Raw genomic sequence first — 27278 nt, 5'->3', positions numbered from 1 at the left:
CATATGTATATAAATATCTACAATAACTGTCAAAATAACTGGTCTTATGTCAATGAGAGCTTTTTTGAAAAATTACCATTCATTTAGATATAAAATAAATAGAGTTTCAATATTTATATTCGTTAGTTTTTAAATTATTTTTAACTTACCTGTTGCTTATAAAAAATTTATTTTTGAATAACCAATTTTTATTTATAAAAACAAATAATTTATTCAATAATTATGAAGATGCGTTTTTACATGAAATTTTGCTTATAAACTAATTTTTTTATGATATTTTTTTTAAACAAAATAAAAAATAATCATACATATAAATTTCATTATTTAAATTTATATAAACGATTTTTTTTTTGTTTGTTTACGTACAAATCTAAATGTAAAAGTACATAATGTAACTAATGTAATGAGTATTTTATTTTGTGGCTAACATAATGATTTTGAAGAAAAAAAAATACAATATTGAAAGGAAAATATTGAAATGTTTAAATAAAAATGAAAAAAAAATTGAAAGTAAAAGAATATGGAATGGTCATTAAAAAGTAACTTCTTTACTTTCTGTGGGAAATTAAGTTAGAATCTAACTATTAGTTCTATAGAAACAGTAGTCAGAAACTGATTATATTTTCTATAGGAAAAGAAGACAGAAACTTTTCTATAGAAAATGTACTCAGAAGCTTACAGAAAAAGTAGTCAAAATCTGGGAAAGTAGACAGAATCTGACTTAATTTTTTATTCGAAAAGTAGTCAGAATCTGACAATATTTCCTATAGGAAAAGTGGTCTGAATCTAACTATATTTTCCATAAGAAAAGTAGTCAGAATCTGACTATCATTGCCATAGCAAAATAATCAGAATCTGACTATCTTTTCTATAAGAAAGGTAGTCAGAATCTGACTACATTTTCTATAAGAAAGGTAGTCAGAGTCTGACTATCTTTTCTATAAGAAAAGTAGTCAAAATCTGACTATCTTTTCTATAAGAAAAGTAGTCAAAATCTGACTATCTTTTCTATAAGAAAAGTAGTCAAAATCTGACTATCTTTTCTATAAAAAAGTAGTCAAAATCAGACTATATTTTCTGTAAGAAAAGTAGTCAGAATCTGACTACATTTTCTACAGAGAAAGTAGTCAGAATCTGACTTTGTTTTCTATAGGAAAAGTAGTCAGAATCTGACCATGTTTCCTATGGGAAAAGTAGTCAGAATCTGACTATATTTTCTATAGGAAAAGTAGTCAGAATCTGAGTATATTTTCTATAAGAAAAGTAGTCAGAATCTGACCAAATTTTCTACAGAGAAAGTAGTCAGAATCTGACTATGTTTTCTTTGGGAAAAGTAGTCAGAATCTGACAATATTTTCTATAGGAAAAGTGGTCTGAATCTAACTATATTTTCCATAAGAAAAGTAGTCAGAATCTGACTATCATTGCCATAGCAAAATAATCAGAATCTGACTATCTTTTCTATAAGAAAGGTAGTCAGAATCTGACTACATTTTCTATAAGAAAGGTAGTCAGAGTCTGACTATCTTTTCTATAAGAAAAGTAGTCAAAATCTGACTATCTTTTCTATAAGAAAAGTAGTCAAAATCTGACTATCTTTTCTATAAGAAAAGTAGTCAAAATCTGACTATCTTTTCTATAAAAAAGTAGTCAAAATCAGACTATATTTTCTGTAAGAAAAGTAGTCAGAATCTGACTACATTTTCTACAGAGAAAGTAGTCAGAATCTGACTTTGTTTTCTATAGGAAAAGTAGTCAGAATCTGACCATGTTTCCTATGGGAAAAGTAGTCAGAATCTGACTATATTTTCTATAGGAAAAGTAGTCAGAATCTGAGTATATTTTCTATAAGAAAAGTAGTCAGAATCTGACCAAATTTTCTACAGAGAAAGTAGTCAGAATCTGACTATGTTTTCTTTGGGAAAAGTAGTCAGAATCTGACTATATTTTCTATAGGAAAAGTATTCAGAATCTGAGTATATTTTCTATAAGAAGAGTAGTCAGAATCTGACCATATTTTCTATAGGAAAATTAGTCAAAAAATGGCTATATTTTCTATAAGAAAAGTAGTCAAAATCAGACTATATTTTCTATAAGAAAAGTAGTTAGAATCTGACTACATTTTCTACAGAGAAAGTAGTCAGAATCTGACTTTGATTTCTATAGGAATAGTAGTCATAATCTGACTATATTTTTCATAGAAAAAGTGGTCAGAATCTGACCATGTTTCCTATGGGAAAAGTAGTCAAAATCTGACTATATTTTCTATAGGAAAAGTAATCAGAATCTGAGTATATTTTCTATAAGAAAAGTTGTCAGAATCTGACTATGTTTTCTATAAGAAAATTGGTCAAAATCTGACTATATTTTCTATAAGAAAAGTAATCAGAATCTGAGTATATTTTCTATAGGAAAAGTAATCAGAATTTGGGTATATTTTCTATAAGAAAAGTTGTCAGAATCTGACCATCTTTTCTATAAGAAAATTAGTCAAAATCTGACTATATTTTCTATAAGAAAAGTAGTCAGAATTTGACTAAATTTTCTACAGAGAAAGTACTCAGAATCTGACTATGTTTTCTTTTGGAAAAGTAGTCAGAATCTGACTAAATTTTCTATAGGAAAAGTAATCAGAATCTGAGTATATTTTCTATAAGAAGAGTGTCAGAATCTGACCATCTTTTCTATAAGAAAATTAGTCAAAATCTGACTATATTTTCTATAAGAAAAGTAGTCAGAATCTGACTATATTTTCTATAGGAGAAGTAGTCAGAATCAGTCATAATCTGATTATCCTTTCTGCAGAAAAAGTTGTCAGTAATAGTATTAAACAAACTCTCTGATATTATTTGCTTGTGTTTGTAAATGTCTGGGTTTACGCTCATATTTAAGGAAGGAAAACTAGTACACGAAGATCTGAAGAAGAATGTGAGCGCTATGATTGCACTCCATTTGTATAGCTATCAAGAGATTTTAAGTCTGTTAAGAAGATTTCAAGTATTTTTTCATTTAATGAGTTATAAATACAAACGTTTATGAAGTAAGGGAAATGAACCAAAATGTATGACCATTCTTTGGAAAAAGTTGTAAAAAAGATGAAAATTTTATATCCAGAAAATAAAAAGCAAAGAAATTAAAAATGGAATATGAAATTAATATACTGCTAATAATGATTGAAAGATTTTTCTTACATTTTTTGTACATTTAACTTAATATGTTTTTTTGTGGTTTTTAACATAAAAATAAGAAAATTTTAATTAAATGAAAATATGCTTAAATTTTTCTTAATAATTTTGGTTGTTTTTTGCTCCATGTAAATATTGTAGTTCAAAAAAAAAACAAATTGATTAAACTAATGACAATAAGAAATAATGTTACGATTTTTCACGAAAAAAATACAAAATGCTGAATATGAAATTTCTTTGTTGCGCTTTAAAATTAATAAATTAAATTTAAAATAATGTATTTTTTTATGATTAAAAAAAAAAAGAATTTTGCACAATCCCTTTAAAAACAGAAATTTTAACTTAAAGCCAATAAAGGTTCTTCTTCAATATCTTTTGCCACCGTTGATGGTGAGGTGCTAGCTTTTTTCTTATATTTCTTTTGTTGCAATTTTGTTTTGGCCAACTTCGTTTTTGACTTACTGGGATGTTTGGGTTTTTTCAATTTCTTTTCCTCAGCAGCCTTTTCCTTATCTAATAGCTCTAATTGTTCGAAAATATTTTTCGGATGAGGATGTGAAGCTGGTTTTGTGGAATTCTTGGCTTGATAGACAACCACAAAGTGTGAGAAGGCAGTATCGACGGGTGTATTTATGTCGGCAAAATCACGGAAATGAGCAAATTGTTCTTCAGGATAAGTGTATTTCTGTACAAAGTCTATGCTATCCTCGGGATGATAGGGCATTTCTTCTTCAGGATAGAAAGTACCGCCACGTATAACACCAAAATCTCCAGAACCCAAAATACTATGATCAAAACCAGCAGCTCTTTGATTGGGAGGCAGACCGGGTCCTAGATTACCTTCGGGTCTGGCTTCAGCATACTTGGGTACTATAGGAGCATCTGATAGGGGGAAATAAGGGCGAGAGTGTCCTAGGGGTGGTGCCTCCCTGAAAAAGGGTGGATAGTAATTTTGAGCCGCTTGTGAATGGGAATCGATGGGGCTAACATGTGCAGCACTAGAAACATCTGATCTGGCTACATATCTAGCATTAGGCAGAGGACGAAATTGTTGTGTAGAAGGTGGTTCATGAAATTGACGCTCTTGGGAGCGTAATATAGTTATAGGACCAAAATCATTGGGTTCCATTAGCATATCTGAATCCTCCTCGGGAAATTCATCTGCAAATATGCAAAAGATTAAAAGAAAATATTAAATCGTAAACGTTATTAACTCTATTATCTAATTTAATAAATTAAATTAACATTAACATTCATATAATCTGTTTGAAGTGACCTTTTAAGCTCATTCACTTTGTTTAAGTAAAACTAATTAACCTGTCAAGCTTTACGCCCCCTTGTTAAACAAATTGTTTTCCATATTATAAGTTATTTCTAATTGTTTAAATCTATTTACCTAAGAATATTCTAATGTCCATATAATTTGTTTACTTTTTTATTTAGCCGCTCAACAACACTCTTTAGAGTCATGTTAGATCATCACATTTGCTGTAGTTTATCATAAAGTATTTCTTTTGTTTTATTAATTTATTCCATTTGCTAACTAACCGTGCACAATTTTTCTAGTAAATTATTTAGTATTTTATGTATTTATTCTTGTCTTATTATTTCTTCATTAAGAACTTTTTTTTTCCTCTAAACAATAGCTTTTTTTTTTCTATATTTATGTTAGAATTTGCTAAAGTTTTCATGACACTCATTCTTTGTTTAATGCTTTTGTAATGATGATAATTATTTCTTTATAGAATTTTTTCTTAATGTGATTTGCTAAATTTAACCAAAATGTTTAGAATAAATTAGCAGTTAGAGAAGAACAATGAAAATCAAGGTTGAAATATGTTTAGAATAATGTTTTTTTACTATGTCATCATGTTGTAGAGTTTGAAAGAATAAAGTATTTTCTTTTGGAGGATTCTAATGATGACTTCACTTTAGATAAGTTTTTAAGATTATAAAAATCTTTATAAAAGAATTATAGCTTGAATACAAATGTTTAAAAACAGTGATCGTAATATATGGGCAATTTCGTGTCAAGTGAGATAACTTTTAAAATCGATGTCTTCCGATTTGGCTTAAATTTGCACCAAGGTTAGTACTATGGGATAGTAGACGAGACGGCTACTATCAGCTCTATTCGTTAAGAACTGCCGGACTTAGAGGAAATAATGAAGAAATAGCTATCTGAAATCCCTTGGACAATTTTTGCTAGGACCAATAGGTAAAACGTTACACTCATTTGAATAAAACCCTGTATGACCAAAATATCCAACTTTGAACCCCTCTAAGTCCGGTAATTCTTGACCGATATTTTATCAAAATCGAGCCAAAAACGGTTGTAGTTTTCTTTTATTTTCTTTGTCTTTCTACATCTTTGACTACATCGATCTACTCTCAGCAATGCTATTATCCTTAGAGTCGAAAGCATTACTTAAACTCTCATTTTCATACTTCTCCTAAACAATAGGACAGACTCATTTTACCGTATCTGTTGAACTTTATAACAATACACTATCGTGCTGTTATCAGAGACCAATTCATTAAATTAAACTTTCACCATCTAGGAAAAGAACTTAAAGCTAAATCAAGATTTTGTAGATCACTTCTGGCAGATATTGTACCTTTTAAGTACAGACCACTGTAATCGGTCACACATTATGAAATATAGTTTAAGTTCTTCCAGGCATTATCATCACTTAATAGTAGTTCATTGGTTCATGATCAGTGATCCATGAGGAGTCGCATAATTGGAAGAAAATCCCACTTTGAATCATTCAGGCACATTCAAATTATATCCAGAAAAAGCTAAAAAGTTTACGTTCTACTCTCCCTTTTAGAGCAACAAAGCCGAAGAGAAAGCGTTTACTCATCGAATGCTTGCTCTTTTCCGCTACATAACATCAACTAGTGATCTCTTTACCGTGAGTGATCTTTTATTGATAAAATAAAACAATAGCATTTCATATTTTATGTTTTTTACTGAATGATAAGAGATAAGAGCATTCAGAGGCACATGATAAAAGTGATCATAGATCGTATTAATTTCAAACACAATTTAGTTGGAGTTGTCTTATAAATCAATAGCGGAAAACATGGTCTTAAATTAGATTTCTTAGAATGATGATCAATAGAAAACAAGAAAAATTCTTGGTATAAGAAAATGGATCACCGAGTCACGGAGCTTGATATAGATCGAATAATTTTTAAAATCGAAACTGTAGCTTAATTCAAGAACGGTTTAGTGGACATTATTAATTCGACGTAGATAAGGATTCTAGGAAGATATTTATACTTAAAATTGGTTGGATAAACAATCACCATAAATACATCGATCGCTTCACTATATTACTGTGTTAGATATAGAGGTTTACATTATTTAAACCTGACTCATATCTATTCACCTTAAGGGTTTGAATATGTAAATTACAACTATTTATAAACCTAATGAAAAATTGTTATACCCTCAGCTATATTAGACAATTAGTCAAATTATTCCATAAATTCCATTTAATTATTTAAAAACCAATTTATCTAACACAATTAAATACAAAAAAAAAAAAAAATAAAATAAAATAAAATAAGCTTAACAAACGTTAAAAATAACCCTATTGCTGCGATATACAAATACCTTTTTGCAACAGATTCTAGTTGCTTATTGTTTTATAGCCCTGCATTCTTACATGACTGGCCACTACGTGAACCATTATTTAAAAGTGGGGGATTTTATGAAATATGAATTCTTTAAATTAATTTCATGTGACATAGATTAATGGTTACACTTTACATATATTGTTATACTTCGTTGAAGTTTATCTTGAAAACTTCAAACCCTTAACCTAGCAAAACCTTTAGCTATATTTCTATTTTTCCGCAATTCTCCCAGTCACAAAAATATCACAGTGACTGACTATAAAAATTGAATGACACTACGTTTAGCTTATTTGCAAATCGTGACATGTTTTGAACTATTTATGAGAATAACAATAAATTTGTATTGTATTTAAATACAAAAACTAAAGAATTATACGGAAATCTAAGAACACTCGCATTGTTAAATAAGTAAACATGGTCAATAGTAATCAATAGAATCATTAAGTTCTTTATTTTTTTTTCTTTTAGAAAAGAATACCTATAGAAAAAGTTACAATAAAATGTAGACAAAATGTAATTTAATGCATTTTTGTAAAAACTTGAAGTCAAACTGCTAACAATAAATGAAGCATGAAATTTACATACATGTGAGTCACAATACACAGTGCATTACAGTGGATGGATGACAGTAATGAATGACATGAATGTGGTTAAAGTGTATTAAAAATAAAAATAGTTTTTATTATGTAAATAAATAACTATAAAGTTATTTGTTAAAATAAGTCTAGAATAATAAAGTAAATGTCATTAAAATGGAATAAGAAATTTGGGAAAAGATATAAAATTCCGAAATTTCTTTACATATTGAAACTTTTAACCCAGATTAGATTATGAACTAGACTAGACTATAGATTAGACTATAATTTAGACTATAAACTAGACTATAGACTAGAATATAGCCTAGACTATAGACTAGACTATAGACTAGACTAGACTAGACTAGACTATAGACTAGACTAGACTATAGACTAGACTATGGACTAGACTGTAGTCTAGACTATAGACTAGACTATAGACTAGACTATAGACTAGACTATAGACTAGACTATAGACTAGACTATAGACTAGACTATAGACTAGACTATAGACTAGACTATAGACTAGACTATAGACTAGACTATAGACTAGATTATAGACTAGACTATAAACTAGACTATAGACTAGACTAGACTATAGAGTAGACTATAGACTAGACTATAGACTAGACTATAAACTAGACTATAGACTAGACTATAGACTAGACTATAGACTACACTATAGACTAGACTATAGACTAGACTATAGACTAGACTAGACTATAGACTAGACTATAGACTAGACTATAGACTAGACTATAGACTAGACTATAGACTAGACTATAGACTAGACTATAGACTAGACTATAGACTAGACTATAGACTAGACTATAGACTAGACTATAGACTAGACTATAGACTAGACTATAAACTAGACTATAGACTAGACTATAGACTAGACTATAGACTAGACTATAGACTAGACTATAGACTAGACTATAGACTAGACTATAGACTAGACTATAGACTAGACTATAGACTAGACTATAGACTAGACTATAGACTAGACTATAGACTAGACTATAGACTAGACTATAGACTAGACTATAGACTAGACTATAGACTAGACTATAGACTAGACTATAGACTAGACTATAGACTAGACTATAGACTAGACTATAGACTAGACTATAGACTAGACTATAGACTAGACTATAGACTAGACTATAGACTAGACTATAGACTAGACTATAGACTAGACTATAGACTAGACTATAGACTAGACTATAGACTAGACTATAGACTAGACTATAGACTAGACTATAGACTAGACTATAGACTAGACTATAGACTAGACTATAGACTAGACTATAGACTAGACTATAGACTAGACTATAGACTAGACTATAGACTAGACTATAGACTAGACTATAGACTAGACTATAGACTAGACTATAGACTAGACTATAGACTAGACTATAGACTAGACTATAGACTAGACTATAGACTAGACTATAGACTAGACTATAGACTAGACTATAGACTAGACTATAGACTAGACTATAGACTAGACTATAGACTAGACTATAGACTAGACTATAGACTAGACTATAGACTAGACTATAGACTAGACTATAGACTAGACTATAGACTAGACTATAGACTAGACTATAGACTAGACTATAGACTAGACTATAGACTAGGCTATAGACTAGACTATAGACTAGACTATAGACTAGACTATAGACTAGACTATAGACTAGACTATAGACTAGACTATAGACTAGACTATAGACTAGACTATAGACTAGACTATAGACTAGACTATAGACTAGACTATAGACTAGACTATAGACTAGACTATAGACTAGACTATAGACTAGACTATAGACTAGACTATAGACTAGACTAGACTATAGACTAGACTAGACTATAGACTAGACTATAGACTAGACTATAGACTAGACTAGACTATAGACTAGACTAGACTATAGACTAGACTAGACTATAGACTAGACTATAGACTAGACTAGACTAGACTATAGACTAGACTAGACTATAGACTAGACTAGACTAGACTAGACTAGACTAGACTAGACTAGACTATAGACTAGACTAGACTAGACTATAGACTAGACTAGACTAGACTATAGACTAGACTAGACTATAGACTAGACTAGACTATAGACTAGACTAGACTATAGACTAGACTATAGACTAGACTATAGACTAGACTATAGACTAGACTATAGACTAGACTATAGACTAGACTATACACTAAACTGTAGACTATAAAGCAACTGTAGACTAGACTATAGACTAGACTATAGACTAGACTATAGACTAGACTATAGACTAGACTATAGACTAGACTATAGACAAGACTATAGACTAGGCTTTAGACTAGACTATAGACTAGACTATAGACTAGAAGGAATAGTTTATACTAGACTAGACTAGACTAGACTATAGACTAGACTATAGACTAGACTATAGACTAGACTATAGACTAGACTATAGACTAGACTATACACTAAACTGTAGACTATAAAGCAACTGTAGACTAGACTATAGACTATAGACTAGACTATAGACTAGACTATAGACTAGACTATAGACTAGACTATAGACAAGACTATAGACTAGGCTTTAGACTAGACTATAGACTAGACTATAGACTAGAAGGAATAGTTTTATATTTTTGGTCTCTTCTTCTTATATAATAATAATGCTCTTCGCTACTATTAAAATCAGTCATATTTTTCTCAAAAGTTAATGTTCTATTTAAACAATAATAATGCAAGTCTAAAAACTGCCATATAAATTAAATATTATTAAAATAATAATATAGTAATATAAATCGTGAGTTTCTCAAAGTAATAAAACAAAACATACCGCCATCAGAAAAGACATACAAATATGTTTAACGGTATAGTACAACAAAGTATAACAACACCCAACCCTAAACGCTGTCTAAAAAAAAAAAATACAAATGTCAATATTTCATTTAAATTTTTGCTAAAACTAAATTTTCTTAAAGATTTTTTTTGAACATATTAAAAACAAAATTTTCTGCACGTTTTTCACATATGGCTGGCTAATCTAAGCAATTTTCAGTGTTGTGGCTAAAACCAGCAAAATTCTAACTAAAAGTCAAGGTGTTTTGAATTTCATCGATGCTTCTCTACTATATAAACTTATTACAATAAGTATTTTACTTATAATTTAGTACTATAGTCTTTAACAAAATAAAGAATATTACAAAATTAATCTTGACATTAAATACGCCACCCTATAAGTCAATATAATAAAAACATTTATAAGCAACAATAACAACATTAATATCTAAAGGCAAAACAAAAGACTTGGAAATTAAACTTGGTTTTGCACTGCAGAAGCTCACATACTACATGTGATGGTAACAAGGACAAATTTATGCATTTAGCCGTGAGGAATCATGGTTTTTATTCAATAAGTTTTTTTATATTTCAAAAAGAACAAAAAGTTTATAAATAAACACATTAACTATAAACTAAATATAAATGTGTTTAGAATTTTTAATGACATTTAAATATAACTAAGTAAAGTATTTGTGTGGAAAAAAAAGAACAGATTTTTTGGAAAAAGACAAACTGATTGTCATTCTTGGCAGAATGGAAGTGTGTGGAATAAACTATGAAAATATTTATTTTACCCTATAAAAGTTCTGATCGACTGCTGTGGTCATTTTCACAAATTGATGTCCGTCCATCCGAAATTTTTAAAAATATTCGGTATAAACCTCCAAAATGGGAACTTACTCCCACCAGTAACATCCGCAATAGGTATTGTGTGAAATAGATTATAATCGAGAATAATAGACTTTAGACTAGACTTTAACTATACTATAGACCTAGACTATAGACTAGACTATAGACTAGACTATAGACTAGACTATAGACTAGACTATAGACTAGACTATAGACTAGACTATAGACTAGACTATAGACTAGACTATAGACTAGACTATAGACTAGACTATAGACTAGACTATAGACTAGACTATAGACTAGACTATAGACTAGACTATAGACTAGACTATAGACTAGACTATAGACTAGACTATAGACTAGACTATAGACTAGACTATAGACTAGACTATAGACTAGACTATAGACTAGACTATAGACTAGACTATAGACTAGACTATAGACTAGACTATAGACTAGACTATAGACTAGACTATAGACTAGACTATAGACTAGACTATAAACTAGACTATAGACTAGACTATCTAGACTATAGACTAGACTATAGACTAGACTATAGACTAGACTATAGACTAGACTATAGACTAGACTATAGACTAGACTATAGACTAGACTATAGACTAGACTATAGACTAGACTATAGACTAGACTATAGACTAGACTATAGACTAGACTATAGACTAGACTATAGACTAGACTATAGACTAGACTATAGACTAGACTATAGACTAGACTATAGACTAGACTATAGACTAGACTATAGACTAGACTATAGACTAGACTATAGACTAGACTATAGACTAGACTATAGACTAGACTATAGACTAGACTATAGACTAGACTATAGACTAGACTATAGACTAGACTATAGACTAGACTATAGACTAGACTATAGACTAGACTATAGACTAGACTATAGACTAGACTATAGACTAGACTATAGACTAGACTATAGACTAGACTATAGACTAGACTATAGACTATATAGACTAGACTATAGACTAGACTATAGACTAGACTATAGACTAGACTATAGACTAGACTATAGACTAGACTATAGACTAGACTATAGACTAGACTATAGACTAGACTATATACTAGACTATAGACTAAACTAGACTATAGACTAAACTAGACTATAGACTAAACTAGACTATAGACTAGACTATAGACTAGACTATAGACTAGACTATAGACTAGACTATAGACTAGACTATAGACTAGACTATAGACTAGACTATAGACTAGACTATAGACTAGACTATAGACTAGACTATAGACTAGACTATAGACTAGACTATAGACTAGACTATAGACTAGACTATAGACTAGACTATAGACTAGACTATAGACTAGACTATAGACTAGACTATAGACTAGACTAGACTAGACTATAGACTAGACTATCTAGACTATAGACTAGACTATAGACTAGACTATAGACTAGACTATAGACTAGACTATAGACTAGACTATAGACTAGACTATAGACTAGACTATAGACTAGATTATAGACTAGACTATAGACTAGACTATAGACTAGACTATAGACTAGACTATAGACTAGACTATAGACTAGACTATAGACTAGACTATAGACTAGACTATAGACTAGACTATAGACTAGACTATAGACTAGACTATAGACTAGACTATAGACTAGACTATAGACTAGACTATAGACTAGACTATAGACTAGACTATAGACTAGACTATAGACTAGACTATAGACTAGACTATAGACTAGACTATAGACTAGACTATAGACTAGACTATAGACTAGACTATAGACTAGACTATAGACTAGACTATAGACTAGACTATAGACTAGACTATAGACTAGACTATAGACTAGACTATAGACTAGACTATAGACTAGACTATAGACTAGACTATAGACTAGACTATAGACTAGACTATAGACTAGACTATAGACTAGACTATAGACTAGACTATAGACTAGACTATAGACTAGACTATAGACTAGACTATACTACTATAGACTAGACTATAGACTAGACTATAGACTAGACTATAGACTAGACTATAGACTAGACTATAGACTAGACTATAGACTAGACTATAGACTAGACTATAGACTAGACTATAGACTAGACTATAGACTAGACTATAGACTAGACTATAGACTAGACTATAGACTAGACTATAGACTAGACTATAGACTAGACTATAGACTAGACTATAGACTAGACTATAGACTAGACTATAGACTAGATTAAGACTAGACTATAGACTAGATTAAAGACTAGACTATAGACGAAATTTGTTACCTAATTCGGCTAAATCATAAAAATCGGAATTGACAAATTATATAAATTTTCCGGTTTAGATGTAAGGTATCATATGGTCGAGGAAGACCGATCATATAATTTCGAGCCTGAGAATAGTGTCAATTTAAAGAGTTATTTGTTTAATGCTAAAAAGGCTACTGTTTCTCATATCTCAAAACTATTTAGTTAAAAAATCTGAACATCTTTTTGTGTTTTTATAAGACAATTGTCTTCAGCTGAAATAATTTTTTGCATGATTCTTATTCAAGGAGTGGCTTTGAAAACCTAAAAAAACACTTCAAACAAACAATCAAACGAAATGAATGGCATTTGCTGATATTTAAAGTGATTTAATAGTTTTTAAGGCATTTTAAAGTAATAATAATAATTGAAGATAATCTTTAAAAATATTCAAAATTGAAGTATCATTTGCCTCATTCAACATTCACACTTAGAAAAACAAATTGTGCATAAAAAATAATAATATTTAAAAATAAAAAATCTACATGATTTGCTATAATTATTTGTTTATGTTTCATTTGAAAAATTTTCGAAAAAAAAATTAATGATTATTTTGTATTCAATTTAAGTTTCTGTTTTTCTTTGTCTGAACAAGGTTAAGGTTAATTTGTGTATTGTACATTTAAACACAATATTTTCCAACTCCATATACAAACATTCATACTTAGTTGACGTTAAACGTCTATATTTAAAAATCGTAACATGTGCGTCAACAATTAGTAAACACTTGCATTTTAAAGCATTTAAACAGCCAAAATGTATTTAAACGTTAAGACCTACTATATCATTTAGTTTCTTTTTAGTTAACAAAAATTCAGCCCCACTAAAAAAAACACTATTATTCAGTTCACGCATTGCCTAAGACAGCTATTAAATTGGTTTTGTTGCCATTTTTTTGTGTGCAGATACTTGGAACTGAAAAAATCTAAATTATACCATTGGTTTTGAGTTTCAATTTTAGTTATTATTTTTTTTTTTTTTTGTTTGTGCTTAAATACCAAATCAATTATATATGCAGTGTTATTATTAAGTTTGTTTTCTAATTTGTTTAAATTACTGCATGCCTTTATGTATTGTTTTAACGATCATTTTAAAATTTAAACTCATTTTAGAAAAAAAAAAAATCATTTTCAGATGATTGATTTAAATTGTTAACTTGGATTTTTATTACCATGCAAAGTATATGGTTGTATTAAGGGGGGTAAATTAATAATGTTCAAGTCATGCAGTTGAGACTGAGTGTTACATTTATCTATATGTAACACTGTAACATTCATTTCTATAAGGTTCAATGTAAGTTCTGGGGCCTTACAGAACTTCAGACAAAAATTATCTTACTGTCATAGTCTAGTGACAGTCTAGTGATTGTCTAGTGATAGTCTAGTGATAGTCTAGTGATAGTCTAGTTATAGTCTAGTGATAGTCTAGTTATAGTCTGGTGATAGTCTAGTTATAGTCTAGTAATATTCTGGTGTCAGTCTAGTGATAGTCTTGTTATAGCTTAGTGATAGTTTAGCGATAGACTAGTGATAGTCTAGTGATAGTCTAGTGATAGTCTAGTGATAGTCTAGTGATAGTCTAGTGATAGTCTAGTTATAGTCTGGTGATAGTCTAGTTATAGTCTAGTAATATCCTGGGTGTCAGTCTAGTGATAGTCTTGTTATAGCTTAGTGATAGTTTAGCGATAGACTAGTGATAGTCTAGTGATAGTCTAGTGATAGTCTACTGATAGTTTAGTGATAGTCTTGTTGTAGCCTAGTGATAGTTTAGCGATAGACTAGTGATAGTCTAGTGATAGTCTAGAGATAGTCTGGTGATAGTCTATTGACAATCTAGTGATAGTTAGTGATAGTTTAGTGAGAGACTAGCGATAGTCTAGTCATAGTCTAGTCATAGTCTAGTCAAGTCTAGTCATAGTCTAGTCATAGTCTAGTCATAGTCTAGTCATAGTCTAGTCATAGTCTAGTCATAGTCTAGTCATAGTCTAGTCATAGTCTAGTCATAGTCTAGTCATAGTCTAGTCATAGTCTAGTCATAGTCTAGTCATAGTCTAGTCATAGTCTAGTCATAGTCTAGTCATAGTCTAGTCATAGTCTAGTCATAGTCTAGTCATAGTCTAGTCATAGTCTAGTCATAGTCTAGTCATAGTCTAGTCATAGTCTAGTCATAGTCTAGTCATAGTCTAGTCATAGTCTAGTCATAGTCTAGTCATAGTCTAGTCATAGTCTAGTCATAGTCTAGTCATAGTCTAGTCATAGTCTAGTCATAGTCTAGTCATAGTCTAGTCATAGTCTAGTCATAGTCTAGTCATAGTCTAGTCTAGTCATAGTCTATCATAGTCTAGTCATAGTCTAGTCATAGTCTAGTCATAGTCTAGTCATAGTCTAGTCATAGTCTAGTCATAGTCTAGTCATAGTCTAGTCATAGTCTAGTCATAGTCTAGTCATAGTCTAGTCATAGTCTAGTCATAGTCTAGTCATAGTCTAGTCATAGTCTAGTCATAGTCTAGTCATAGTCTAGTCATAGTCTAGTCATAGTCTAGTCATAGTCTAGTCATAGTCTAGTCATAGTCTAGTCATAGTCTAGTCATAGTCTAGTCATAGTCTAGTCATAGTCTAGTCATAGTCTAGTCATAGTCTAGTCATAGTCTAGTCATAGTCTAGTCATAGTCTAGTCATAGTCTAGTCATAGTCTAGTCATAGTCTAGTCATAGTCTAGTCATAGTCTAGTCATAGTCTAGTCATAGTCTAGTCATAGTCTAGTCATAGTCTAGTCATAGTCTAGTCATAGTCTAGTCATAGTCTAGTCATAGTCTAGTCATAGTCTAGTCATAGTCTAGTCATAGTCTAGTCATAGTCTAGTCATAGTCAAATCATAGTCTAGTCATAGTCTACTCATAATCTAGTCATAATATTTCTCTTTTAAGACGCCACCCTAATGCAAACATATTTTAATTTCTTACTACTTTATGAACCTTTAAGAACCTTTATTACTGTAGTTCACACATAAATGCTGTCACTTTTTATTTAAAACATTGAAACTTCAATTAACATTCAAATATAAAACAGCAATTATGCTAAATTCTTAACAGATTTGAATCTTAACCTCTTTTAAATCATACAAAAAAATCTAATTAAAACTTAATTTAAATTCTGAAATTGGCACGTGTATGTTTTAGCATAATAGCAAAACATACATAGCTTTCAAATGATCTTTTACTCATTATGTTAAAAATAATTAAATATTTTTTTAACAGCAAACATGTGTTTTTCTGTAGTAATGATCTAATTTGTTTTATCGAATAAAATTAATGATTTTTTCAAAAAACGCATAAATACAAAATTTCCTTTCGAAATACTTGAAAATAATTTTAAGGTTAATTTTATACCAAATAATTACTCGATACCAAGGAAAATATTGGCCTAAAAACATGCTGGTAGTAACATATGATATAAACACATTATATACATCATTTTAATTTATGATTTAGGGAAGCCTCTAAAGTTAATTATTACTTTAAAACTACAGACAGATACACTGTTTCATTTTCAAATTTCAAGCAAAAAAAAAAAATAATAATAAATAAATAATTAATTATGCAAAATATAAAAAATATTTAACCCTTCTAAAAGTTTAAATATAATGAAAGTGAAATGTCTGTAAATTTCAAATTTATTATAGATTATCAATCAAATAACTGTCATAACTATAAAATGGTTCCTTTTGGAAATATACTCTTCAAAAATTAATATATTAAACTATTTATGTTTCAGATATAATGCAATTAATAGACAAAAATCAATAAATTTTATCCGAAGTTATACAAAACAACATTGATATTTGGTTATAAATATTACAAACAGTTTTTTGTCTTTTTTATATTTATTTGTTTGTTTCTTTAATTTGTTTTGTAAAGAAATTTGCATATTTATGGTCACTTTGTCGGCTCGACAAACAAACAGAAAAACACATTAGTTTACATAACACAAGAAATGCAAATTCAAGCAAATTTATTTTAAATATTTAAATAAATCATTTGGAACCTGAACTTTGGTGGTTTTTTGTTTATTAATTTCTGTATTCATTCATTTATTTACGTTTGAATTTAATTTTATGCTTTTTTATTTTTAAATGGCGCTAAAATATTTTTGGTTAAAGTTCGTTGATAATTCTAAGAGACCAAGTTAAATTAAATATCAATTTATTTCAGGTTGGTTAAAGCTTTAGTGTTGGTTGTGCACAATGGGATGTTTTGATGCGAAATGTGTAATTTATAAAAACGATTATAGTCTAGTCTATAGTCTAGTCTATAGTCTAGTCTATAGTCTAGTCTATAGTCTAGTCTATAGTCTAGTCTATAGTCTAGTCTATAGTCTAGTCTATAGTCTAGTCTATAGTCTAGTCTATAGTCTAGTCTATAGTCTAGTCTATAGTCTAGTCTATAGTCTATAGTCTATAGTCTAGTCTATAGTCTAGTCTATAGTCTAGTCTATAGTCTAGTCTATAGTCTAGTCTATAGTCTAGTCTATAGTCTAGTCTATAGTCTAGTCTATAGTCTAGTCTATAGTCTAGTCTATAGTCTAGTCTATAGTCTAGTCTATAGTCTAGTCTATAGTCTAGTCTATAGTCTAGTCTATAGTCTAGTCTATAGTCTAGTCTATAGTCTAGTCTATAGTCTAGTCTATAGTCTAGTCTATAGTCTAGTCTATAGTCTAGTCTATAGTCTAGTCTATAGTCTAGTCTATAGTCTAGTCTATAGTCTAGTCTATAGTCTAGTCTATAGTCTAGTCTATAGTCTAGTCTATAGTCTAGTCTAGTCTATAGTCTAGTCTATAGTCTAGTCTATAGTCTAGTCTATAGTCTAGTCTATAGTCTAGTCTATAGTCTAGTCTATAGTCTAGTCTAGTCTATAGTCTAGTCTATAGTCTAGTCTATAGGTCTAGTCTATAGTCTAGTAGTCTATAGTCTAGTCTATAGTCTAGTCTATAGTCTAGTCTATAGTCTAGTCTATAGTCTAGTCTATAGTCTAGTCTATAGTCTAGTCTATAGTCTAGTCTATAGTCTAGTCTATAGTCTAGTCTATAGTCTAGTCTATAGTCTAGTCTATAGTCTAGTCTATAGTCTAGTCTATAGTCTAGTCTATAGTCTAGTCTATAGTCTAGTCTATAGTCTAGTCTATAGTCTAGTCTATAGTCTAGTCTATAGTCTAGTCTATAGTCTAGTCTATAGTCTAGTCTATAGTCTAGTCTATAGTCTAGTCTATAGTCTAGTCTATAGTCTAGTCTATAGTCTAGTCTATAGTCTAGTCTATAGTCTAGTCTATAGTCTAGTCTATAGTCTAGTCTATAGTCTAGTCTATAGTCTAGTCTATAGTCTAGTCTATAGTCTAGTCTATAGTCTAGTCTATAGTCTAGTGTCTAGTCTAGTCTATAGTCTAGTCTATAGTCTAGTCTATAGTCTAGTCTATAGTCTAGTCTATAGTCTAGTCTATAGTCTAGTCTATAGTCTAGTCTATAGTCTAGTCTATAGTCTAGTCTATAGTCTGGTCTATAGTCTAGTCCATAGTATAGTCTATAGTATAGTCTTTAGTATAGTCTATAGTCTAGTCTATAGTTTAGTCTATAGTCTAGTCCATAGTCTAGTCTATAGTCTAGTCTATAGTCTAGTCTATAGTCTAGTCTATAGTCTAGTCTATAGTCTAGTCTATAGTCTAGTCTATAGTCTAGTCTATAGTCTAGTCTATAGTCTAGTCTATAGTCTAGTCTATAGTCTAGTCTATAGTCTAGTCTATAGTCTAGTCTATAGTCTAGTCTATAGTCTAGTCTATAGTCTAGTCTATAGTCTAGTCTATAGTCTAGTCTATAGTCTACTCTATAGTCTAGTCTATAGTCTAGTCCATAGTCTAGTCTATAGTCTAGTCTATAGTCTAGTCTATAGTCTAGTCTATAGTCTAGTCTATAGTCTAGTCTATAGTCTAGTCTGTAGTCAAGTCAAGTCTATAGTCAAGTCTAGTCTATAGTCTTATCTATAGTCTAGTCATAGTCCAGGACTGGTAATAGTCTGGACATAGTCTGGTCATAGTAGTGTAGTTTAGTTTTTTTGTACACAGTTGATATATGTATCTCCTACGGAATGTTTAAGTTTCATAAAAGTATTTTGTACATAATTTACTTTTTATTGCCCCACTGTGCCTTGTAAAATTTGTATCTTACACATATTAAATCACGTTACAACCTGACTCTAAAAATATGTTTTAATTTTTTTTTAAGTTTTTAAATACTACCACGTATTTTTTGAAAACATTAATCAAATAATTTGGTAATTAAAAAAATAACAAGCTGATGTGGTCTGTTGATGATTAGAGATTAGTTTTTTCTTTTCATTTTGGCAATTTAAGTTTTTGTTTTACGATAAAACAAAACTTGGAAATTTGAAAAAAATAATATAAAACTAATCAAATGAAACGTAATAAAATGCGTAACATTTAATTGGTGGAGGTAGTTTTGTAATCGATTAGTTTTTGGTTTTCTCTCAATTTTTGCTTCGAACGAAATATTACACAATTTTTTCAGTTGTTTTGTTTGGCTTTGTTTTAATTTAATTATTTTATTTTCTTATACTAATTATGAACAAAAACAATTAAAAAACCAAAAAAATTAATATAGAAACGTCTGTTTAGTTATGGAAGTCGAAAAAAACGAAATGTTCAAGTTCAGTTTTAATTGCATAAGCTAGTTTTAGTTTTCATGCTCAAGCAATAATTTTAGAAAAAAGTTTTTTTGTTGTACTTGCATTTTTGTTAAATTTATGTCATATTTGATTATGTGTAATACATTTTAAAAATTTTTCTTGCTCATTGATTAACTGTGTTAATAATACTTTTTTTTTTGGTTTATTTATAAAACAGAAAAACCTTTTTTCTTTGTTGTTATAAAAATAAACGTATTTTTTTATTTTGTAGTCTATATAAAAATATTGTTATATTTACTAAGTATTACTGCTATTTTTAACACTGTTTACAGTGCTTTACAGTTTTTAATTTACTTGTAAAATTATTTTTATTTTTTTTTTTTCATTTTTCAACTTTCTTTATTTAACTTGTTTTTCTGTGTATAAATTGTTCCCTCCTATATAAGAGTTTTTTTTTTTTGTTTTTTTGAGAGACATGCAGACAACAGACAGTATGTCTGATAGTAAGACAACAACATCCACGTATTTTTTGTACTGTTGCAGTACAAGATCAACAACATTAAATGTTATGATCATCGCCAACATCATCATCATGATCACCATCATTAAATTTTCTTTTCAAACAACTTCAGACAGTAGTGACATCGACCACTTTCTCCTTTAACATGCATGACATTTTTGTTGTTATACCCTACACCACTTTAGTGTTGAGGGTATATTGGGTTTGTGCTGATGTTTGTAACGCACAATAATATTGGTCCTATACCCACCTTAAAGTATACCAATCGGCTTAGAATCATTTTCTGAGTCGATTTAGCTATGTCCGTCCGTCTGTCCTTCTGTCCGTCCATCCATGTAAACCTTTTAATCAAACTACAGGTCGCAATTTTGAAGATAATTCAATGAAATTAGGTACACGATCAAGGACGAAGCCTATTGAAAATGGTTAAGATCGGTCCATTATTTCACCTAGCCCCCATACAACTGAACCCCCCAATAGGGCTTGTAATCCTTGTAATCAAACTACAGGTCGCAATTTTGAAGATAATTCAATGAAATTTGGCACATGATATTTTATGGTATCGTAGACGAAGCTTATTGAAAATGGTTAACATCGGTCCATTATTCAACTAGCCCCCATACAACTGAACCCCCGAATAGGACTTTTTAGTTCATAATTATGTTTAATATACTCATATCTCGACAAAAAGCTGCAAAAACCAAGTTGTATACAAGACTTGATGACCCTCACGAATTCCATAAATTCCATTCTCATATGACCCTAGCCCCTATGAAAAGCCTCCATCAAAATGTCACTTAAATGTCCACAATTTTATTCAACAATAAACGGCTTAAGTATGTATATCTAAGGCAAGGTACAATTCAACTTAAATGCTTTATTATGGCAACTAAATCACATTATATTTTTGTCAAAGCTGTAGGGTATTATATGGTCGGCCTCGCCCGACTATAATTTCTTATTTGTTTCATACATGTTTTTGGTGTTGTTATATCCAGTTTTTCTTATAAATTATATTGAACTTGCAAAACTGCAGTGATTTTTTATTAGTAAACAATTTTTTTAATAAATATATATATATTTTTTATATATCGGATTTATCTAACTTTTGTAGAAATTCATAATTATAAATATTCTCTTCAATTTGGCGCCATGAGGGTTAGTTTTACGATAATGATTCCGAGCCTAGTCAAAGTCTTATCACAATCAGGAAATAGTCTGATCAGTGACTTGTATAAGTCTGAAAATAGACATCATGTAATCTGTTTATGATCTAGTTATAGTCATATAACCTGATCATAGCTTATTTGTTACTTGAATAGTTCGATCAATACCTTAAACACTTTGTATATAACTCATTCCTTAGACTAATGTTTTAGAATTTATTTCCGATTGGAAAGAAAATCATAATAAAATATAATTTAAATAAACTATTTAAAATATTCTCTTATTTACTCACCATTTTTCTTATCCTCTTTTGTCTCCACTTTACCCTCGGTATCCTTTGAGGGTTTGGCTTGTACGGCATTTATTATTAAAAATAAAAATAAACCAAAATACAATATTTTTGATTTTGGCAACATTGTGTTAAAAATAATTTTGAATAATTATACAATACTATAGGGGGCTAAGGGAGGAAAACATATATGAAAAGATAAAAGGAGAAAAAAAACACTGGAAAATATGAAAAAAATTAATTAATAAATTTTGTATTTAATTTTGAAAAAAAAGAAATTCTTTAATATTTTTATAATATAACTAAAATTGTTATTATCTTTCTTTGCAGGTAAATATCGTTTAATTAAAATAAGGATTTTATGTAACTATATTCTAAGGTAAATTTGATATTAAAATTTTATTCAACAAATAGAAATTATAAAAATTTTTTTTTTCTTAAATAATTTAAACAAATGTTATAATATTTTTCATGTACAATAAAACCCTTACCATATAATTGAAATTTTTCGAAGAGAAATTTGTTAAAAATTTAAATTTTTAAATTTCCCAAAAACTACTAGATTTAATTGTTGCAATAATCTAAACTGAGTTTAAAAAAAATAAATTGAAAGAAGTTTTCTAAATTAAAAAGTAACTACCATAGAAGTATAAAAATTTAAATAAACACCGATTTTTTGCGAACCTTTTACAAAAATTCTGTTCATTACACAGGCCGACAAAATTTTAAAAAAGTCGAAACCCTGAGATCAAATTATACTTTTCTAAAGGATTAAGCCGCGCTGAATCCGAATCCAACATATCAGATGTTAAGCATTTATTTTAAAGTTAACAAAACGGAATTTCAGATGGTATACAACATTTTACAAATAAAGTTGCCTTGGTGCTGTTATAACGTCTCCAAAAGTTCTAAGAATAGCGTTTTTTTTAATCTCAGATGTGATGGAGAAAATCTGAGGTCAGATTCGATTTTAGCGCGTATACTTTGGTCTCTGGACTAAAAAATTGTCTGCCTGTGTTATTCTTAGTCATTAGGAGCCAATAACAACTAAAATCTAAATTGTACATTTAAACAATATCAAGCAGACTGTGAGCAGCATTAGCTTCGGTTCTACGGAACAAAAGAATCAGAGCATTTAACTTTACGATCTGCTTTTCTGATAGAAGGGTTTTGTGCTCTTCGCAAGATTTGTTCAATTTATTTTGCTACAACAATATCTGGTAGATATAACGACTAAGGATAAGTTTTAGATAAATAGATGGGTATGAGATTTTTCTGACACAGTCCTTAAAGTTTTAAAGAACTAAATATTAATGCAAAAAAAAAATCAAATTAAAAAAATCCTATTTGGAAAAATCTCACCAAATAGAAGATAGGTATCTCTTCTTTTCCACATTCCATGTGGAAAATTATAAAACGAATTTAACTTTCCAAACTCTATACATCTGAATCATCTTATGATGATCTATGTCCATGTCTGAAAGGGTCTAAACAGAAGAAGTTAGATGGCTTAAAAAAAATATAAGCAAAATCGGTCTACATTTGACCCTAGCACTCTTACACTCTTATTTGCTTTCTACTATAATATTTTTTTAGGTTTTTTTAAGGGATTTATATTCTTGATTACTAAGAAAACTTCTTTTTAGGCTATTATTGTTCTATAACGGATTATTATAGAATGTGCTCGTTAATGTCCATACTCGTTCTATAGTATGGTTCTGAAACTAATTATTTACTCAATGATTTTGTTCAAATTTGTTAACATCAAACTATATAGCTCTAAGAATGATTCTGAAACTCGTACTTTTATTGGTCATATGCAATGTCATACTATATATGAACTTTTCTTATTCTGTTTGGAAATTAATTATTGATTTGTGAATTTCTTCTATTTCTATATACTCAATGATTTTGTTTAAATTTATCAACCACAAACTATATAGCTCTAGGATGCTTTAGGATGGTTCTGAAACTAATACTATTATTCGTCGAATACAATATCACACTATGTATGAACCTTTCTTATTCTGAATGAAAATGAATTGTTGATTTGTTAATTTCTTCTATTTATATTTACTCAATTATTTTATTAAAATTTTTCAACCTCATACTATATTGCTTTAGGAAGCTTTAGAATGGTTCTGAAACTAGTATTATTCGTGAAATGTAATGTCATACTATGTATGAACTTTTCTTATTCTGTATGAAAATAGTATTTTGAAAAAAATCATGTTGAAGTCATAATATTTATTACTAAATTATGAGCTTCTTTCATTGAAGTGAATGAAAGTGATTTGTTATAAACAAAATGTTTAAAATCATGAAATTCATAACAAATACGAATTAGAGTTTCTGTGTATTCAATATTTTGTCATATGTTTAAAATAGTGGTTTTGCGATTGTGAATTGTTGTTTTTATTTGTTTTTTGGGTGATTTTCTATAGTATTTTTATACCCTACATCACTATAGTGGAGAGAGTATTAGGCGTTTATGCTGATGTTTGTAACATCCAAAAATATTGATCCTACACGCACCTTAAAGTAAAAAACCGATTTAACTATGTCCGTCCGTCCGTCCGTAAGTCTGTCTGTCTGTCTGTCTATCTGACTGTCCGCTGTGTGTCAATGTAAACCTTGTGTACACCCTACAGGTCACAATTTTCAAGATAATTTGATGAAATTTGGCACATACTCTTCTATTGTTTAAAATCAGTCCTTTATTTTGTACCGTACCCCCCGTAAAGGGCTTTTGAACACATAAATAAGTTAAATATTCTTCTATCACTTCAAAAATCGGCAAAATTTAGTTTTATATAAGTTTTAATGATATTGCTGATTTTCGTAGTGATCGGACCTCATTTGACTTTATCGCTCATACAAAGTCCCCTTCTGAAAATGACTTGATGGTCAAAATTCACTTATAAACACTAATATCACGATGATATTCTGCATAAATAACTGATGTAGACCTAAATTTCTCTACCAAAATTTATTAGGATAGGACCCCCTGCCCCCATATAACCCCTCTTTTAGAAAATCCCTTTTTTTTTGTCAACAAATTGTTCAAATATTTCTGAATTAAGTTAAAAATTAAATTAAATACTTTATTATTAAAAAAATAATCAAAATTTTTAACATAATCACTGATGTGATGGTATCATATGGTCGACCATGCCCGATATAAATTCTTTTATGTTTTTTTATAAATTATTTCAATTACTCAGTTAATAACACATTTCCAAATTTATCAATTATACCAAATGTATTTATTGTTCAGTTTTTTCTTTACAATATTTTCAGAATATTTTTAATCCTTTATTTATCTTACATGTGCAGTAACGCCTATTTTATAGGTTTAGTTATTTTTTTTTTTTTAATTGCTTGGTTTATATAATAAATTTTTTTTTATATAAAATTATAGATTTGTTTATGTTTTCCACAACTTTGTTTATATTTTTTTAGTTTAGTATATAGTTTGATATTTATAGGTTCCACTATGTAGTTTCTTAACGATTTTTTTTTTTTGCAAATATTTTTTCAACTAAAGCAAGTTAAGTAATTAAATATTTATATTTATTTGTAAATAATAAAAATTGTATTATTTTTAGTTTTTTTTTAGTTGTTTATGGCACGCAAACACAATTTTTTTTTCGTTATAGGAGTTGTTATACCTAAAGGTATGCTTATGGAAGTTTAGTATATATAATTTAGATTTATTTAAAACACGGATATTTGATATGGTTTTGTGGTATAGTTTTAACTTTTGCAATATTATGGTCAGTTGGTTTATTGAAAAAAAAATATTATTACACTTTATTTATGATTTTTTTTTTTTTTTTTTTTTGATGTTGTTTTAGTCGATTTTTTGTATTTTTGCAAGTGGCTTTGAAAACTACTAGTGCAGAAAATTAAAAAAAATATATATTTCTATTGAATATTGATTTTTTTTATTATTTAAACAATATGATTTAATCAAAGGTATTTACAACATTAAAACAATAAGAAAATTTTATAACAATTGCATGTCAAATATTGTTCAGTAGCCACCTTTTTAAACAGTAGTTTTTGTCTTAAATACAAAACATAAAAATCACTTTTTTTTTAATTTATTTATTTATTTTTTTTCTTAAATATTCATAATCACGTTTTAACAGCTGCCTTAATAAATGTTATAGTAAAATATTTCATGTTTGTTTTATAATTAAAATTATTTATTTTTTTATTATCGTAATTATTAAATCGATTTTGGAGAGTTATTTTATTTTTCAATTAAAAAACTTTAACTTTAACTTTTTTTCGATATTTTTTTTATGATTTGCTGACCAAGCTTGGTATTATCAAACATTTGATTTTAATAAAAATTTAACCATAAAGCAAAAAAACCAAAACTTTTTACACAAAAAACTGGTTAAGGAAACGTATTTCCTTGTATTCAACAACAACAACTGGAGGCATCAATTGCTGCTTAGGCCTCTCTATTGCATAATAATGTCTTGGAGTATGTAACACACATATCGACTCAGTTGCCACCAAAGTTTAAACTAAAATTATACGATTTTTTTCTTTAAATTTAAACACAAACAAAAAATTTCCTTTTAAACGCAACTTTTATAAGTTAATTTAGTTGTTTGTTGTTATTTGTGTGGCAGCAACAGCAATAAAACTATACAAATTACACCTTTAACTTGCACTTGTATGTTGCACTTAAGCAAAAAAACTCAAAAAAAAAAAAAGTCAACGCACGTAATTCTCTAACAATATTAGATCAAACTTAAGCTTAAACTAACATATATAAAAAAATATATAAAAAAATTTTAAACTTTAGTTTAACTTTACGTTTACGTAATTTACGTTAATGTTTATTAAGTTTTTCGCTAAAAACAACTGCGACGTTGTTTATTATTCCGCTTTTAACAAGTGTTAACCACGAATGTTACCAACAATCTGAATTGTGGTTTACTTGCCCCACAACATTAAACTGAAAATCGTAACCAACTTAACTTCATAAATTCATACTCTATTAACGTTGTGTTACAAAAAAAAAATTCTCTTAAATCTCTAAAATCAATTTAAACCACTCACTCTCTTTAGTTTTAAGTTTAAAAATGAACCTTGTTTTTTTTTCTTGAAAACAAAACAGCTGTTTTAGTTGTTATGAATGAACTCTTAATATTTGTTTATAATTTTTTTCTTGTTATTATGA

At 29.0% G+C, this 27278-nt stretch overlaps 1 protein-coding gene across 5 annotated transcripts; it reads right to left on the bottom strand.

Moving 5' to 3' along the window:
• Nucleotides 1–269: 269 nt before the first annotated feature.
• On the bottom strand, nucleotides 270–27036 carry LOC119609466. 5 transcript variants are annotated; one of them, XM_037964268.1, is made up of 3 exons: nucleotides 26927–27036; nucleotides 22079–22293; nucleotides 270–4346 (listed from the first exon to the last, which is right to left on the bottom strand). In XM_037964268.1, exons 2-3 carry the CDS (start codon nucleotides 22200–22202, stop codon nucleotides 3523–3525), a joined length of 948 nt encoding a protein of 315 aa, XP_037820196.1. In that variant the 5' UTR covers nucleotides 22203–22293; nucleotides 26927–27036; the 3' UTR covers nucleotides 270–3522. The 5 variants fall into 5 exon arrangements, with proteins under 5 accessions (XP_037820196.1, XP_037820198.1, XP_037820195.1 ...); XM_037964270.1 differs by having other exon boundaries at nucleotides 22079–22246; nucleotides 27013–27031; XM_037964267.1 differs by having other exon boundaries at nucleotides 26912–27019.
• Between the last annotated feature and the right edge of the window lie 242 nt (nucleotides 27037–27278).

The sequence above is a fragment of the Lucilia sericata genome, unplaced genomic scaffold (genome assembly GCF_015586225.1).
Source record: "Lucilia sericata isolate MDLA Ls3-8-SP2 unplaced genomic scaffold, ASM1558622v1 Contig000986F_arrow, whole genome shotgun sequence".
Lineage (NCBI taxonomy): Eukaryota > Metazoa > Arthropoda > Insecta > Diptera > Calliphoridae > Lucilia > Lucilia sericata.
The sequence above is the reverse complement of the archived record's forward strand: the minus strand, read 5'-3'. Positions and strand labels throughout refer to the sequence as shown.